We start from the raw sequence: 18434 nt of genomic DNA, 5'->3' as shown, positions 1-18434 counted from the left end.
CACCACGAACAGCGACTGCTGAGGCCGCAATACCTGCGAGAGGCTCGGCCAGCGAGACAGAGACGAGGGGAAGCGGCTGACCGCCGCTGCTGGCGAGGAGGCCGGGCTCCCGGGGGGTTTCCCGGAGGTGGAGCCTGGCCGCGGAAGTGAAGCGGGAGCCGGAAGCGCCTGAGCCGGGCCTGGGAGGAGGTGTCTGAGGCGGCTGCTCCGGAGCCGGAGTCTCCAAGGGAGTCCTCTCGGCCGGGCCCGCGTAGCCGCCGCTGCCGCCATCATGCACGACGCCTTCGAGCCGGTGCCGATTCTGGAGAAGCTGCCTCTGCAGATCGACTGCTTGGCCGCGTGGGGTGAGTGGGGCGCCGAGCTGCGGCGGGGCATCCCGGCAAAGGCGTCCCTCGCCATCCCCGCCTCCCTCTCCCTGCCACCCGCTTGGCTTGTGTTTTTCACGCCCTCCTGCCAGCTCCCGGTCCGGTTCTCCTTCCTGGCCACGGAAGGGGGTTTGGCGCCTGTTTTGCCTGTGCGCTTGAAGCGGGAGGGAGCGGCAAAGCCCTGCCCTCTTCCCGATGAGGCAACCGCTTTAATTTTTTTTTTTTTTGGGGGGGGTGGTATCTCCGCTGGGTACCTGAAGGGTCACTCGACGTTGTGGTTTTTGAAGCCTGTCAGCTGCCGGACACGTGACGGACACTGAAGTGTGGCGTGTTGATAGGAATATTTGCTTATTTCAACCCAACAGCGTGTTTTGTCAGCGTGTGAATCAGTGGTTGCCTGCGACTTTGCCCTCAGCCCCTTAACACGCGTCATGGTTTTAAAAAACTGAATCTGGCGCAAGAAGCGGCTCTTGCATACCCTTCCGATAAAATCGAGGTGGAAAGATGGCTAGCTGTGTTTTGTATTCTCTTGGTTTCTGAAAAGAGTGCATTATAAGTGGGATTGAATTTCCCCAGTGCTTTTTTTCTTTTTTAAAAAAGTGTTTAGGGCTACTCTCATTTTGACTCAAGAAAATCACCATTTTATAGTTCAAATCGGGGGAAATAAATACAGTAGATGGACAAAAAGTAGATTCACAAAATGTTTAGGGGTGTGCGTACCGCCCAGAAAAAAAGCACTGAACTTACCTCATATCTGTTCTGTGGGTTGCATCTTTCCCATTATTGAGTTTTGAGAGTAGTTGCCATGTTAATGCCATTTCACACGTTGCAGAAAATGATTGCAAGCCTGTTATTATTATTTTTTTAGATGCACCCTTTTTAAAGCAAGTGTTTATAAACAAATATTTATAAACAAATGTTTATCGTTTGTGAATAACTTTCAAGTATGGCTGACTTGCAGTGGAAATACGCAGATCTGGCTTTTGCAACATGTGAAGCAGTCTGATGTATATGAGATGAAGTATGATTTGTGAATTGTGACCGCTTTCAGCTATTCAACCCTAGATGTTTTTAGACTGCAACTCCCACAATCCTTTACCACTGGCAAGCTGGCCGAGGATGATGGACGTTTTAGTCCAACTACAGTGGTGCTGCAAGGTTGGAGGAGGCTAGTTTACTAACTGAGTACAGTAGTTTACTGAATGAGTGGAATATATGAACTTAATTCAGTTCTTCAGTCAGGAATATTCTCCAATTCCTAACTTAGAGTTCAATTGCAGCCTTCAAAGGCCTGTTACTTCCCCAGAGGGATACCATTAAATAGTACCATCTAAACCAGTTTGTGTCCTGTTATTTTTCTTTCAACCTGCAATCCTCCGCGTTCCCTTGCAAGGTATATCTGGAGGCAGTTGTGTGTACTTTAAAATTGGATGTGTCTTCAGCAACCTGTAACTTTGTGCATCCAAATGATATCCGTCTGAATTATTGATCTCCTTACTGAGTCAGGCCTTCTCATCTGAATTGACTGCATTTTGCAGCCAGAAATCTTGCCTGGCCATCAGGAGGCTGAGATAACTGTACTTGTTTAAATGGTATATTCTTGCAGTTCATCGTTGATTTACATTGCTCGGTATTTCACAGAATTTTAATACAGGGTTGGTAGGGAGAAAAAAAATCACAGGTATTTTCGGTGAGATGCAATTGATTATATTGAGTCTGTATGCTCTGGCCCAAAGTAATGCAAGCCTTTATGTACGTAGAAATATATAACTTATGGGGAGATTGAGCAGAGGAAGGTTTGTGGCATTGAGTTCACAACAAAATACGAGAAATTGGGACACTATCAAAAGTTAAGAATTGTCTACATGGGGAGCACTCTGGTGTAAGATAAAAGGTGTGAAAACTCTGTTTATTGTCATGTGTGGTGATTGCATGTCTTTTTTGGCTGTGTTTAAGTGCATGTGAAGCTGTGGGAGAGTGAAGTTGCCTTGTGTGTACATGTGATGTCACAAGTGATAATATATGTGCTGTTTGCACTTTTTCCTACTTGAGAGGTATTTTGTATACAAAATTAATAATGCTGAAAATGCTCTTAGAGCAAGCACCATTTTCTGGAATTATTATTATTATTATTATTTGTGTGTGTGTTTGCCAAGAGGAAAATAATTTGTGGCAATATTTTATGATACAGATGGCTATAAATGATTTGCATGTCTTTAAATATAAGTGTGTGCTTTTCAGTTGGCAGTACTATTTGCATAGCACCTAATAAGATAATTTTGGGCCTCAACTTATACATTACTAACATTAAGCATTAGCAAGACTTGCTTAGTACACATACTGTTAAAGGAAGAAGCTTTTTGGGCCAGATTTGGGCACGACATTTTAGTAAAAAAAATGAATGATAAAGATGAGTCTTGCTTTGTTCATCAACATTTATTATTAGCAGTTCAATTAAAAACAAGTGCATAGTAATAATGATTTATTTTATTAAGTAATCTATTTTACAAAGATAATCTAAATATGAGTGGATATCTGGGGATGGTGATATCCAGCCAATTTTTTAATCTCTATCTTTTTATAAAATACTGCTCAGGAGAAAGACTGTTGCATCTTCAGAAAATAATTCCTGCAGCATAGCCCCCCTTCAATTATCACTTTTGAGTTTTTTAATGATAAACAGGAGTTTATTTTCTTCACCATATTCTAAGCAAGGAACTTTTAAAATGAAAGCCAGAATTTTAACAAAGGCTGTAGTTCTTACCAGGCACACTTGGTAATGATGTGTGTTTCCTGGAAAATTTTGAATTGTAAAATCTCCTAATTCCCCTCCCACCACAACACACTAAATTGATTGGTATTGGCTTTAAACAGAATTCAAAGTTGACACAGTTACTTTTTTGTGCTGTATAAATAAACAGAATTTTAAAATAACACAAATGTTACTTTTTTGTACCGTATAAAGTATATATAAAAATATATATAAAAAAATGGAATGCTTGACCGGGGGGGGGATCAATGAAGGGCACCTAGGCTGCCATCATGTACACGCTTTTCCTGGAAGAAAACCGGGCTGAAGTCAGAGGGACTTGTATCTGAGTAAAAATGCATGGGATTGCACTGTAAATTTTGTTTAAATGTTACATTTAAACAAATTTAAAGCTTTACTTGCAAATACTTTTATTGGAATGCTTATATTAATACATCTAGAAATAGTATGGATTTCTCTAGCATTGTTCATACTTTAAGGGGAAAATCGAAGGTTTTAAAAACCGTTGACATGTTAATTTTAGCGTTTCCAAAGAACTGTGGGGAGAAGTTTCCACTCATATGTTTATTCATTAAGACTTGCCAGTATGAGATGTAAGGGTTACATAATTTATGCATAGATGGAAGAAATGTGATCTTACTGCAATTTATAAAATGTTTGTTTTTATTGCAGAGGAATGGCTCCTCGTTGGGACAAAACAAGGCCACCTCCTTCTTTACAGAATTCGAAAGGAAACTGGTGGGTGTGGAAAAAAATTAGCCAAGTTTCTGTAAGCTCCCGGAGCATGTGCAATGAAGCATGTTTGTTTAACTGTATTTTAGGGTGGGTTTACACGGTTTTCTGTGCTGTGTTTGGTGGCGATGAGAGTGTGTGCAGGAGCCTGATACTCACATGAGAACCACACTGTATAAAGCTTAAATACTAGAGATTGCACAGATTGCCCCTAAATGTCATAGGGTCCCTGCAGCATTTCTAGTTTCCCTTTCTGTGGGAACTTCAATAGACCCAAATCCTTAAAAACATGTGTAACTAATGGCATAACTTTGAAAGCTGAAGTAGGTCAGCAGTTGGCTAGAAGATAACATTCACTGTGTATAGGCTTGATTGTAGGCTCAGTTTGCACAATCTGATAGCAGTGAGGGCCAAACTTGCTGTGAAGATAATCACACAACTGACAGTTCCATCACTGCTTTTTATTTAGTTAAAAACAGGCGAGGGAGATGAATGATTTTCACTTCTTCTGCCCATACCTTCTGCCACTGAATAGATCAGGTTGCAAGTTACAGGACAATTTAATAAAGAACTACATTTAGTACATCCTAGGTCATCTGTTCGCATCTTGTCTTTTGGGTGGTTTATGGGACTTTTGCTGGAGGTGGACTCTTCTTCCTGGTCATCTGCCATGTACTGAGTTGAGATTCCTACATTACTGAGGGTTGAACTACATGACCCTCAGGGCCCGTTCTAAATCTACAATTCTGTGATTCTGTTTTTCACTGTATTTCAGGACAAGGTGTAGGATTTATGGGAGCATAAAGCTCAGATAGAGCTGTTGTGTATAAAACCCAACCTATATAACCTATAGTATGATTTAGAATGGAAAAGCCAAAACAAAACCCTGCAGCACCTACATTTTGGCTCACTGGTGCATTAGCAGCAGTCCTTTTCTCAATTGTTGTCCTAAGTCCACATAGACTGAATGCCAATTCTTAAAACCTCTTTTGAAATGGAAGAATTGCTTCAGAGTAACTTTCCTTCCGCAGTTTTCAGTGATAATGTGGTTTTGTGAGAGCATCCCCACAATACATTTCCCAATATTGTACTGGAAAATCACACAGTTGCACGAGCTGTCTAAATTTACAGGGTTGTATCAAAGGCTGCCCTTGTGCTGGCAGAAGTGCTTCTATTAGCACAAGGCAAGGCACCCCATTTCCGCCAACATGCCCTGCTATTTGCAGCCTTCTGTGCCGTATCCCATATAATTCCAGAGGATCCCTGGCCTTCAGGAGTGGCATTTAAGGGACATGGAATGCTGCATTGGGTTGAAGGGACTGGTGAACATCAAGCCAGCCTCCAAGCTCCATTCTCTGCATGTTGACAGTGGATAGGAACATAGGAATCTGCCTTGTAGAGTTAGACCATTGCTCCATCGAGCTCAGAGTATTATATACTCTGACTGGCAGCAGCTCTCTAGACCTTCAGACGGGATGAGAAGGGAAAGGCAAGGGCAAACAACTGAGGAGATGGATGCAAGAAATGAGGATAACAGGGAATGATGGTGAGCAAATGCAATTATGTGCACTTAGGCTTCATTTTGGTTAAAGGTGTTACTAATGAATGCAAGTAATTGGGGGGGGGGTGGCCCAATGGACATGAATTGGGAGTTGACATTTTAACCTGTTCCTCAGGAAAGCTATGAAAACAGGGGAAGTGAACCGGGGGTGCTGCTTTTTCCTGCTCTGGGCAACACCAGTACCATCTTAGAGAAGCCATTTTTCTAGCTTTGCAGAAAAAGACATGATTCTTTTAAGAAAACTGAATTTATTCTCAAACCACCTTAGCCAGTCTGTTCCAGTCAAATCATGATAGTTTTCAGTTGCTCTTGTCTCACTTGGTAAATTTCTCCCCCTTTTTGCATCAACGTCAGGAGAGGTTACGACATCAGAAAGTGGCTGTAAGTTTGTATCCATAAACCTTTAAACCCTTGTGGTGAAGTGTTTTTATTCTTTGTCCCTCTTGCGATACTCCCTAGGGATTTTATTTGCTAGTGGCTGATGTGGTGATAAAGGGTGCTGGGGGCTTGCCTTTTCCTAAACTGGATTTTTGAAGTCTTTTGTTAAATCCCTTTTGTCCATGAGATGACAATGCCCAGTTTACTGGTGGGGTAATTGGGTATGCTGTAATTTATAATTGCTCATTTTTATTTTTATTTTGCAAGCTTCAGGTGGACATGTGAGACTTGCATCTCCTCTAAACTGATAGCAGAACTTTGTGGGATATTTTGCCTTAGCTGTTGAAATATGTGTTGATGAAAAGTGTCCATAGTCTAAAAGAATCCCTTTGCTGTCTGGTAGGTTGCAACAGATTTGAAGTGACATTAGAGAAGTCAAACAAGAACTTCTCCAAGAAGATTCAGCAGGTACATGGGATATCTCTGGACCAACCTAAAATCATAAGAGGCATTTGACTAAAGTCAATACTTTGTTTTACTGGGGTGGGGTGAGATGGAAGTGGTTGTGCCACTGATCTTGTCTTCTCTTACAATATTGGCATTTGCTGCAGCAATCCTAATGTGTGTAGCTGCCATAAGTCTTGTAGAGTTCCACTACCTTTGATCCCATATAAATGTGTTTGGGGTTACTGTAATAAAATTGGAGACAGTACTTCAAAGACATTTGGGAAATTGCAGTACATGCCTCTTGGCATAACAGCACCAATGCAGAATGGAAGTTGCTGCAGCCTTGTGCTTTCAAGTGACTAGCTTTTTCTGAGTAGCTTATTATATTTATATCCTGCTGTGCAGCCAAAATAGGGTCCCAGAGCAGCTTACAAAATGCACACAAAGCTACAACTAGAAAAGGGTATATGGGAGGTATGCCCATATCTTCTGGTCTCCTGCACTTGATGACATAAGCCTGGTTTGCACATATAAGACTAAACTGTGGTGTTTTTAGCAAAATGTGGCTTGTTTGAAGGTTTTAACCCAGCCCAGCAAACTATTTGTTGTTGGTTTATCAACCATGGCTTATACTAACTATATTTTGGCACTATATCAAAAACTGATGGCCTTGCTTAACTATGGTTTTTTTGGCTACACATTTCAGGTACCCAAAACAGAGGCATGAGGCTAGGGGGGTAGGGTAGGGGAATCAAGCATTTGAGAAGCAAGCCATGGCTGCTTTCCTCATATGGAAGTCAATTTATGGTGTTTTTTAAAAAAACCACCAAAAAACACAGCTTAGTTTTGTGTGCAGACATAGCCACTATCAATATTCCTTTCAGGAAAAGGGAGCAGAAGGACTCGGGCTGGTTAATGGTAAAGATGTCAACCCAAATAAGCAGCTCCTTTGTTAAGTTACAAAGTCTGTTAATTAACATTTAATTAAAAACCTTACATAATAAACTAGAATATTTTGAGGGAGTGAAACAGCCTATTTTGAGTAACTGTTCTTATAAAAGCTTCCTGTGTTGGTGCTCATTCCTTTTTCCGGCCTGCTGAATAATAAACAGCACTGGTGTGGTTTTCTTTTGGGGTTTTCATTCCTATTTGCATATGCTTTGTTCCTTGTGGAACTCAATCCTTTTTTGCTGGCTGGAATCTTAAGAATTATGGCTGGTTTATAATGCCTTAATAGTGGCACTTGGATATAGCACTCTCCAAGTAAAGGCACTATTATTTAATATCTATACAATGGAATATGTGCTCAGCAAAATTGTTGTGCCTATTAAACTATAAATATATTTTTATATAGTTCAAGAAACTTCTTGGGAGTTCATGTTGAAATAGTATTTATTGCCTGTAATGGAAGCTGTTAATGTCACCAGAAATGTCATGACTATTGCTGCAAGGTTACTCTGCTAGAGGTTGATAGCTTGCATATAAATTTATTTTAATTTGAACCCCTTTCTGTTAAGTAGGATTCATTTCTAGCAAAGGTTTGCCTGCAACTTATTTAAAACATTTTTTTATTATTATTTTTGTAGATCCATGTTGTGTCCCAGTTCAAAATTTTGGTCAGTTTATTAGGTAAGTGAGTTCACAGCATTATGTTTTGAGACAGAGTAATTGAAGCCACAATCTTATGCATCTCTTACTTCAGAGTAAGCCCCATTAAACTAAATAGGACTTACTTATGGCCATGCATAGGATACACATGCATAGGATTGTGTTATTATTCAGCTGAGGATGGTTATCCTTGATCTCCTTCATTTATGCTGCAACTCTTTCTCTTAAGACCCTATTGTCTTTTCTCCCACATACATGGAATGTTTTTCTCTGCATTCTGACATAGAGGAGATTGCATTAGCTTACTTTATATCTATTTGCCACTCACCTATTTTTAAAACAAGTTAAGTCTTGTCCCCTGCTGATAAGATTTGTTGAATTCTGTGAATACTGCAGACATGCATCAATGAAGTCTTTGGCAATACAATGTACCTTAGAATCGGCAAGACATCTGAGAGATGTTTGCAGAATTGTGTCCAAACACTTATCAACTCATTTCTCTGTTTTTAAATTTGAAATAGTTATGAGGGCATGTGGAATTACAATAATATTCCTGTCTTGTTCCACACAGAAAACAACATTTACGTTCATGACCTGTTGACATTTCAACAGATCACAACAGTTTCCAAGGCAAAGGGTGCAACTCTCTTCACCTGTGACCTGAAGGCAAGTATAAGATGTCATGCCTTATCCAATCTTGAAAAGGGGATTGACTGAGACCTTGGTGTGTGAAGTCAAAAATGAACAGAATATTGTCCTCAATAAAGGCTGCTTTCATGAGAGGAAAGTTCTATAGTTTTTAAATACCAAGTGCACATGAATACTTGATGACGTGCCTTCCACTCTAATACATAGAGAACTATTTCCCCCCCACAGCACTCTGACACAGGTGAAGAGGTCTTGAGGATGTGTGTGGCAGTGAAAAAGAAGCTCCAGCTGTATTACTGGAAGGACAGAGAGTTCTACGAGCTGCAGGTTTGTTTAGTACTTGTTTTTAAGATGTTTTTGTTGTTTTATTACTTTCTTTGTTTGCCAGCCCTGGCTCCTTTAAGAGAAATGTAATACATTTTAGTGCTTGGGCACCTGAATGCAAGCCTTCAGTCTTTCCGGTATTAAAGGCCTCCTCACTTATGGTTAATTCAGATGTACCGCTTTTTTCTTCATGGAAAAGATGGCAGCTGTCTAGTGTTTTGTTCATGGATCTTCGCTGCGAAATTCATATGGATTTTGCTTTCCCTCAAAACATATTAAAGGTGGATGGGAAAGGAGAGAGTATGTTGGCCTTGGCCTTGGATGAGAAGGTATAGGAAGGGATTTGAAGTTGTTTGTGTTTTTGTTTAGAGGATAGATTTCAAATGCTACCATATTTAGTTTCTGTTAAAACCGCTTGCTTTGCTGGTAGATAATTGAGATGGCAATACAGACAAGCAAGGGATATTGCTATGCAGATATGTATAGAACAGTTTTAAAACTGTATAAAAACAGTTACCAGAGTAACTAGACCTTTTCTTTTCTTGATCTCCAGGGAGACTTCAGCGTGCCAGATGTACCCAAGTCAATGGCGTGGTGTGAAGATTCAATTTGTGTGGGTTTCAAGAGGGACTATTATCTAATAAGGGTAAGAGAGAGTAAGTCAGAATAATAAAGGTTGATTTTCTTCGGATTCAGTGAAGGTGGGAATAGAGTGTGACTACATTATGAACTACTTGTATATAATTAAGGCTGCAATTCTATGCAGGCTTTGGGAACAAGTCCCATTGAACCTAATGAGAGTTAATTCCAAGTGAACATGCGTAGGATTGCTCTGTAAGGCCATATTTACACCATATGTTTAACGTTCTATGATACTACTAAAGCAAGCCATGGCTTTGCCAAAAGAATTCTGGAAGCCATAGTTTGTTAAGTGTACCGAAAGTTATTAAGAGACCCTTTCCCTCATAGAGCTACAATTCCCAGAGTTCTCAGGGAAGAGGGATTGATGGTTAAACCTCTCTGGGAATTGTAGCTTGAGGAAGGAAACAGGTTGACTAACACCTCTCAGCACCCTTCACACAGACTACAGCTCCCATGATTCTTTGGGGGAAGCCATGACTGTTTAAAGTGGTATCACTGTGTGAATGTGGTAGCCTCAATGGAAGTTAGTTACGTTTGGGAGTTCTCAAAGGCATATATTGGTACTGGATCTGCAGGGTTTTTAAGTGAAATAATCTTGGTGGATGGGCTCCTGAAAGGAGAGACTATTTTCCTTCCTCTAATGATAAAAATCGGTCTAGTGTAGCTATTCTGTATGAATTGACTGGCTTTGATTATTCCTTTTGCAGGTGGATGGTAAAGGTTCCATCAAAGAACTCTTCCCCACAGGAAAGCAGCTTGAACCACTGGTAGCCCCTTTGGCAGATGGGAAAGTTGCTGTAGGCCAGGACGATCTTACTGTCGTATTAAATGAAGAAGGAACTTGTACACAGAAATGTGCCTTGAACTGGACAGATATCCCAATAGCCATGGGTGAGAACTAGATCTTCGTCTAATAATAATAATAATAATAATAATAATAATAATAATAATTTATTTCTACCCCACCCATCTGGCTAGGTTTTCCCAGCCACTCTGGGAGGCTTTCAACAGAACATTAAAAACAGAATAAAACTTCAAACATTAAAAATGTCCCTAAACAGGGCTGCCTTCAGATGTCTTCTAAAAGTCAGATAGTTGTTTCTTTCCTTGACATCCGATGGGAGGGCGTTCCACAGGCGCCACTACCGAGAAGGCCCTCTGTCTGGTTCCCTGTAACCTCACTTCTCACAGTGAGGGAACTGCCAGAAGGCCTTCAGCGCTGGACCTCAGTGTCTGGTGAATGTTGGGGTGGAGACGCTCCTTCAGGTATACTGGGCTGAGGCCCTTGTAAGTCAGTGACCGCTGCCTTTTTCCTTAGCAGCCTCCTCTGAAACAAATTACCTTGTTCTGGCCTCAACCCATGTTAGACTGCTGCCCATATTAGCTAAATTTGTGCCTAATCCACATTTTCATGTAAATCAATATTGAAGATTGTTAACTTGACCAGCAAATGGCTTGTAAATGCAAATGATTTGATACTTTGAAGGAAGAGCAATGGAAGGTTGAATCTAAGGTGAAAAGGCAGAGAACAAGGTCACTGGGAGGCTTTTCTCCTGAGGTGGAGAATTGAAACAAAAAGGATTGTTACTATTATTTATTGTTATTAATTTATGAATCTTCTTTTACATATATCTCAAGGTGATTTACAGACTTACAATAAAAACAGCTAAAATGGTTTTAACAGTACAAGCCCGCCCCCCCCCACCAGAAGATAGGTTTTAAAACAATACAAAAGGAATACCTAAGGTTATTATTATTTATTAATTTATGGTTGAATTTTCCTATGCAGCATATCCAATCAGTGCAGGGTAGTTGATGCTAAGACTAATCAATTGCTTACAGATAAAGGGAACATTGTGGGACACGGGTGGTGCTGTGGGTTAAACCACAGAGCCTAGAACTTGCCGATCAGAAGGTCGGCAGTTCAAATCCCCGTGATGGGGTGAGCGCCCATTGTTCGGTCCCTGTTCCTGACAACCTAGCAGTTCGAAAGCACATTAAAGTGCAAGTAGATAAATAGGTACTGCTCCAGCGGGAAGGTAAACGGCGTTTCCGTGCGCTGCTCTGGTTCGCCAGAAGCGGCTTAGTCATGCTGGCCACATGACCCGGAAGCTGTACGTCTCCTCCCTCGGCCAATAAAGTGAGATGAGTGCGCAACCCCAGAGTCAGTCACGACTGGACCTAATGGTCAGGGGTCCCTTTACCTTTACTTAAAGGGAACATTAAGAACAGTTCTGAATACAAGCACTAGGGGGCAACATAACAAGGGACACAGTGCCCAGTTGGAGCAGAACAAGGATGCACAGGCAGAATGAAAGTGTGACTTATACTTGAAATAAAGTTTGGTCTCTTGGCTATGCCTTCTTTTCAGTTTCTTTGCCACTCTTTCCCTGCCATTAAAGTGGACCAATGGGAAGGGGCTTTTGAAAGCCTGAAAAGCACAAAAGTATAAAGCATGCTAATGCATAAATGCAATAGATCCACTGTTTCCGAATGTAAATTTGGGGGATGCTATTGTAGAACCATATGCTGTAGCTGACTGTTCCATTTCCAAAACAGAACATCAACCGCCGTACATTGTGGCAGTACTGCCAAGATATGTAGAGATTCGTACTTTTGAGCCCCGACTCCTCGTGCAGAGTATTGAGCTCCAGAGACCACGCTTCATTACTTCTGGAGGGTATGGAAGTTTCAAGTTTTTCTCCCCCATCTTAACTTTATAGATTCTAATCTTGTGCATATGCGTGTACTGAATTATTATTTTTTACATAATTATGAATTAAGGGGAAGGGGGGAAAGACCTTTCATTTTATTATGATCATGTTGATAACCCAACTTCTTTCCTTTTTTCTCTTTTTAGTACAAATATTGTGTATGTGGCCAGCAATCATTTTGTTTGGCGCCTCATTCCGGTTTCCATTGCAACCCAGATCCAGCAGCTTCTTCAAGATAAGCAATTTGAACTGGCTCTGCAATTGGCAGTAAGTGGCAGGATGGGAGCATTTTAAATCTGTATTGATTGATAACTTCTGTAAGCTACTACCTAGTAAAAGCTGCATCTAATACACAGCCTAAATCCCCTGTTATTTGAGTGTCTTGGCATTAAACAACTCCAGAATTTTGCATTCATCTGGGTCTGATCAGTGTCTGGGGATGGGTGAGTGTCTGGGAACCATGTGTACATGACTTGCTACATAATGTAAGAAAAGTAATAATGAATGTGCAAGATATGTGCTTCTAGTATGTGTATTTATTTACAGTCCATGGCTCAAATTCCCTTGCAGTCTTGTTTAGTATAAGCCACTTTTGTGAAAAATAAACCTGCACTGGGAACATGTGACTTGCCTAAGGCAACTCTGTGACCTTTAGGTTTTTCAGAAATTAGCATAAATATTTGGTAGAACAATCAGTTGATTATCTTTCTTTCAAGATGATGCAATGCATTCCCTTTTTTCCAGATTTAGTGCTATGAAGTTTTTAACATGCTGTATGTTTAGTTTAATATTGCATAAATATTTGTAACAGTTATACTGAGAATGAAAACTTGTCTTGCGATGAAACAACTGCAAGATAAAGGAGTGGGGAAAGACTTCAACTATAACTTTTACTGGGTCAGCTGCTTATGAAGATGGGAAGGTTTTGTGTTTCTGCTGAACTCTGAAGAATTTTGTACAGTTCAATACTTTCTTCCTAGAAGCATACTTGACCTGATAACAGGCATTTTCTGAATTAAAATGTTATCTGTCTGCCAGAAACTGACATGACAGATATTTCTGTCAACACAAAATGTTATTGATTGCATATACTTAGATTAAATAGCAGTTACTAACTGGAGTTTTTTATCAACAAGTCCATGTTTCCTCCATGTAGTTTATGAATAATGGTGACTCTTTGTTGCAAGTGCCAAGACTTCTCTTTTAAACTGAAATGATATTTTTGGATCACAAAAATATTGTGGGGTCAAAAATACATGATGTGAGCAGTTTACATTGATGCCTGGGTGCAAGAACAAATTAAAATTCTCAATCATTTGTCGGTATTTCTCACTCATGTGTATGAGTGAAACAGGATACATGCGATTCAGACTTGAGCTGCTCTTGTTACTGTATAAACATAGAAACCTTGTTTCGCTACTGAAGCACATTCCTCTTTTTTTACTAGTTTTTTTTACTATTTCTGAGCAATTTGCTTAAAACTGTGTGCTCATTTCAAGAGGCTTACAGCCTTTACACTTATGTATTTTCTTTTAAATACTGGAACTATCTTACATTCTTTAAAGAGTAACACTTCTTAAATATTTTGCCTGTTTTTGTACTTGTTAGGATATGAAGGATGACTCTGATACTGAAAAGCGACAACAAATCCACCATATTAAGAATCTGTATGCCTTCAACCTTTTCTGCCAGAAGCGCTTTGATGAATCCATGCAAGTCTTTGCCAAGCTTGGGACAGGTAAGTTAGTTGTGTAGCCTGGACTTAATAGACAGGTATGGGAGATTGCTGTGACCTCTAAAGTCTTCAAAGCAGAATGGAAGCAGAATGATATTGCACTAGGTGGAATCCTAATGTCCACTGGAGAATGACCTCTCCTAAAACAGTTCATGTTGACCTCAAGATCACAACTAAAATGACATCTACTTAATGGCAAATTCACATGGCATTGAGCTGTGGTCACTGGTCAGACTGGAGGAAAGCAGCCTATGGCTAGATATCAGGAAATGTGTCCTAAAGTACCCATGTGGAAGTCCACTTGAAATTCTTATGCATGGCAAGTGTGAGGCTTCTGTTGTATGAGACATCCCTATAGCTCTGGTCCGACCAGATTGTATACTTTCAATCCATGCAGTAATAAACTCTCAAATCTTATATCTATACCACTCTCAATGGAGCTACCATGGAAACATTTACATGGAAACATTTACTGTCGTCTGTGAAAGCTGGCCATAAGAACAGTTGGCCAAGGGACCAGTTTGTTGATGGAAGCTATGGAAATGTGAAATTTCCTGCCTTCCAACTTCCAGTCTGAGATCCTTCATATTGTTTATGGTAACTTGTAACTGGAAACTTGGTAGTATTGAGTTTGAAAACAGAATACACTTTGAAGTATAGTTTGGAATTTTTGTGACTTAACTACAGTCATATATTTTGTTTAGATCCTACCCATGTCATGGGTCTCTATCCCGAACTGTTGCCAAGTGATTACAAGAAACAGCTCCAGTATCCCAACCCTGTTCCAGTTCTGTCTCCAGCAGAGCTGGAAAAAGCACACTTGGCACTTATAGACTACCTAACACAGGTAAGTGTTTAGCGCCTCCTTGAGCATCCTATTTTTGGTAGTAGATGGTCATGTGACAGTTTTGACATTGCAGGACCTTCTGAAATTATTTTTCATGTGTTTTGGGCTTAGCAGCTATGGCCTCACCTAACATGTTAAAAGGAGGGTGTGAAGCATGATCTCTTGTACATATCAGAGCAGTCTCATGAAAAGGTTTCACGCTTAAAAAAGGCACATCGCCATGGGGTGGGTGGGATTCATTATCATACGCTGCGTCAGCTCTTTCTTTGCTGTTCATATAGCACTGTCAGCATACGCAGTACTGGACAGAGTAACAAACACATGAAAGACATCTCCCTCTGCCCAGTGAGCTTAAGTCTAAATGTTGACCATGTGCAGAGAGAAGGGGGAGGGGCTTCAAGGTTAACAGAATATTAGAAAAAGGAGAAGAATGGGAGAAGCCGGTACAACAAGAAGTAACAAGCAAATGCGGGTTGTCTGAACCCATGTGGATAAAAAGGTTGCAGTCACATGCAGTTTTTCTCTGAGGTAATGTGGATGAGGTGTGGCATGACTTCACTTCTTTTGACTCTTAATTTCTGCAGAAAAGAAGTCAGTTAGTGAAAAAGCTGAATGACTCAGACCATCAGTCCAGCACTTCTCCCCTCATGGAGGGGACTCCCACCATCAAATCAAAGAAGAAGTTGCTGCAGATCATTGATACCACTCTGTTGAAATGCTACCTCCATGTGAGTTCTCTGCATTTTCTGCAATGCACGTGTCTTCCTCAAACCAGGCATTTAGGGTTTTGGTATTGGAAACGCAGGACTAATAGTGGCAAGGGTTTAGATTGAGTTTGTCCCTCTTTAAGCTTAAAATACTAAAGGTGAAAACAGACACAACACTTTGGGGCAGCTGCACTTATCTCAGATCTTTCCTGGGTGCAATCCAAGCTGTGGTCAGTATCTTCTTTGAAACTCTTCACAGCTTAAATATATCCTGCTTGCCTTTAAATTGCACCAAGATTTTTGGAGGACATGAATATTCAGAGGAGAAATAAAATATATGATGGGTTTGTTTTGGTCATGCTGAATCTTAGTAACTGTCATTTGGTCTCTGTTGTTTGCTGTTGTTTGTTCTTAATACGGCAATCTCTTACTAAACAAGAAAAGGGGCCGGTGGAATTTGTTTGAGATACAAATCTGAATATGAAGGAAAGTGCTTGCATGTTTTTTTTTTCCAGGAGGAGAGTAAATACCCTGGAATATTATTGTTTTCCCTTGCTTAATTTTTTTAAAATAAAAAAATGGAATAAAAGACTAACATACTAACTCTTTGCTAGTTTAAGCACATAAGTACATAGCCCTACTACATGTGAAGACTTGTTTTTAAATAAATACTTAGATTTGTGATAAGTATCTTCCTTTTCCTGGTTATAAATGCATGCCTCTTTTGGTTCATAGTAAACTGTTTCTGATTCCCTCAAATTGCTCCTCCTTACTGACAGACCAATGTGGCCCTAGTGGCACCACTGTTGCGACTGGAGAACAATCACTGCCACATAGAGGAAAGTGAGCATGTGCTCAAGAAAGCTCACAAATACAGCGAGCTGATCATACTGTATGAGAAGAAAGGTCTGCATGAGAAAGGTAAGTTCTGTGGGGTGGGAATCAATTGGTATGTAAGATAGACCTTGTAAATCTATCTGACTTAGATCTATCCTGGCTAAAAGGTGCCCAAAAGTATTATTTAATGACCTCTGCCATTTGGGTCACTTCAAAAAATGTAGCTGCTATATTGTTTGGGGCACCTTTTCCTAATGCCCCTTAGATGTGCTTTTATTTAGGTCAGTGATACCTGTGTAGCAGGTTGGCCCTATGCATCATGTTATGGTCTCTCAGTTGTGGGAGAGACAGGGAGGGGCACCAGCATTTGAAGGGACAGAACTGACAAGTAGGTTGCTAACAGCATGTTTCAAGATTTGAATATATTATTATTATTTATATTTGTTTGTTGCCTTTTACCAAAAAAAGTGAGTCTCAGAGTGACTTAAGATAAAATACAACCGATAAAAACAGTGGAAGCTGGGAAGGTAAAACAACAGATAATACAAAATATCTAAAATGCCCACCCAATAACATAATGGAAGTCCTACCCACCCCACTAAAAGATGAACTCCACCATAGAAGCCATAGTTATCAAAGGCCTGAGTGGATAAAAACAGATAATGATGGCATGAGGCTTTCTAGTATAAAGATACAGAGCTGTTATTTGAAGCCGGGGAGGGGTGGGGGTGGGCAGCTGCATTGAGGGGACCCTTTAGTTTGCAATCTCAACAGACCTTTTGTATTACACTATTTTAACTTTAATTGCAACTTTACAATATCAAATGGCTTCATAGGGCAAAGACAAAGCTATATCAAAAGGATACTCCTGATGCTGTGAATTTTATCTTTTTCTGTTCATGTTTCTCTGTCAATTAACTCTTACTGGATAGCCATTCTACTGCTGCTGTTACACTCTTCTGTTAGGGAACTGGTTTTAGGGCATTTTGTTTCTTAATACTTCCATATTCAAGGCAGAACAGCATGGGGAATGACAGACAAATAAATTCCCAGAGGCAGGGGGAAAAAGAAAGAGGAAGCATTCAAGAAGCTGTCATAGTAGCATATGCTACATTACAGACATGTGGATGTTAAAAATAGAATTCAAAGTACTGCCTTGACCTTTTGCTCAAGAGTGAACAGACTCCTGGCCTGTTGGATCTAGTTTGTCCAGCAACCAGATTCTGGTGCAAACCACATACAGATAGAATTAAAGAATAAATTCCATTCTGAGCCTGAAAACTTGTTTTCAGTGCTGGAATTGAGGTGAACTTGCTGCCTTTTCACACAAAAGTCCAATACTACTTAGTTTTCTTCATTTCAGCAGTCTAATTTAGGTGGGGAAAGTCATTTTGTTGCTGCTGTAAACAATCGGGACTCAGAAATTCTTGCCACATGACTGCAAAGCACCCAGAGTTTTACCAGTAGATCCCAATCTACCTTCATGCTCATCTCCACCAAACATCATTGTGTGTGTTTGTGTAGGAGAAGACTGCTTCTGGTTTGTCATGGCACAAAACACACAGTTCTTCATATTAACTGAGGAGCCTTGGTCATGGGTAACTAAAGGAAAATCCCAATAGGTCTTTCTTCTGTTTTTCTGCAGCTTTGCAGGTGCTAGTGGATCAGTCAAAGAAAGCTAACTCCCCTTTGAAGGGCCATGAGAGGACCGTGCAGTATTTGCAACACTTGGGTGAGTGCAGCTGAATATACCTTCTGTTTTCACATCTTGTCCTACCTTTCCATGCAACAAATACAGTAGATTGTGGTGGCTCACAAAAGACAAATGGGAAAAAACCACCCCACACTCCAAAATAATTCACAGAATTATTTATGAGTCAGTTTCATAAATTTGGTTGACCATACAGTAAAAATATGAAAACCTGTGGACATCAGTCAACTCAGCCCAAAATTTTAAGTGAAGTGGGTTCTCTTGATCTCCCAGAGATGGAGCTTAAGCCTGATAGGCTTCTTTGGGAGCAGCATTAGAAATTATGGTGGCATTAACAGTCATGTCCTAATATTCAGAGAAAGGCATCCCAGCAGGGTAATTTTTCCCTAGAAGGGACTCAAGGCAGCT

The 18434-nt window shown here is 40.3% G+C and overlaps 1 protein-coding gene across 4 annotated transcripts in view; it reads left to right on the top strand.

Moving 5' to 3' along the window:
• The first annotated feature begins 122 nt into the window (after window positions 1-122).
• Window positions 123-18434, top strand: part of VPS39 (VPS39 subunit of HOPS complex) — a 28241-nt gene continuing 9929 nt past the window's right edge. The window contains exons 1-16 of one of the 4 annotated variants that reach the window (XM_083506896.1): window positions 159-344; window positions 3808-3873; window positions 5783-5809; window positions 6210-6274; window positions 7840-7882; window positions 8433-8527; window positions 8738-8836; window positions 9387-9479; window positions 10183-10366; window positions 12035-12155; window positions 12336-12456; window positions 13798-13927; window positions 14629-14771; window positions 15356-15499; window positions 16258-16399; window positions 17961-18047. In XM_083506896.1, coding sequence (XP_083363022.1) covers window positions 272-344; window positions 3808-3873; window positions 5783-5809; window positions 6210-6274; window positions 7840-7882; window positions 8433-8527; window positions 8738-8836; window positions 9387-9479; window positions 10183-10366; window positions 12035-12155; window positions 12336-12456; window positions 13798-13927; window positions 14629-14771; window positions 15356-15499; window positions 16258-16399; window positions 17961-18047 — 1633 coding nt within the window. In that variant the 5' untranslated portion in view covers window positions 159-271. Of the gene's footprint in view, window positions 345-3807; window positions 3874-5782; window positions 5810-6209; window positions 6275-7839; window positions 7883-8432; window positions 8528-8737; window positions 8837-9386; window positions 9480-10182; window positions 10367-12034; window positions 12156-12335; window positions 12457-13797; window positions 13928-14628; window positions 14772-15355; window positions 15500-16257; window positions 16400-17960; window positions 18048-18434 lie in introns of all 4 variants that reach the window. The other 3 variants (XR_014527033.1, XM_083506897.1, XR_014527032.1) reach the window with 3 other exon arrangements.

This window comes from Podarcis liolepis (assembly GCF_965112155.1).
Source record: "Podarcis liolepis genome assembly, chromosome: 1".
In the NCBI taxonomy this organism is placed as follows: Eukaryota; Metazoa; Chordata; class Lepidosauria; order Squamata; family Lacertidae; genus Podarcis; species Podarcis liolepis.
This window is presented reverse-complemented; position numbering and strand designations above follow the sequence as displayed.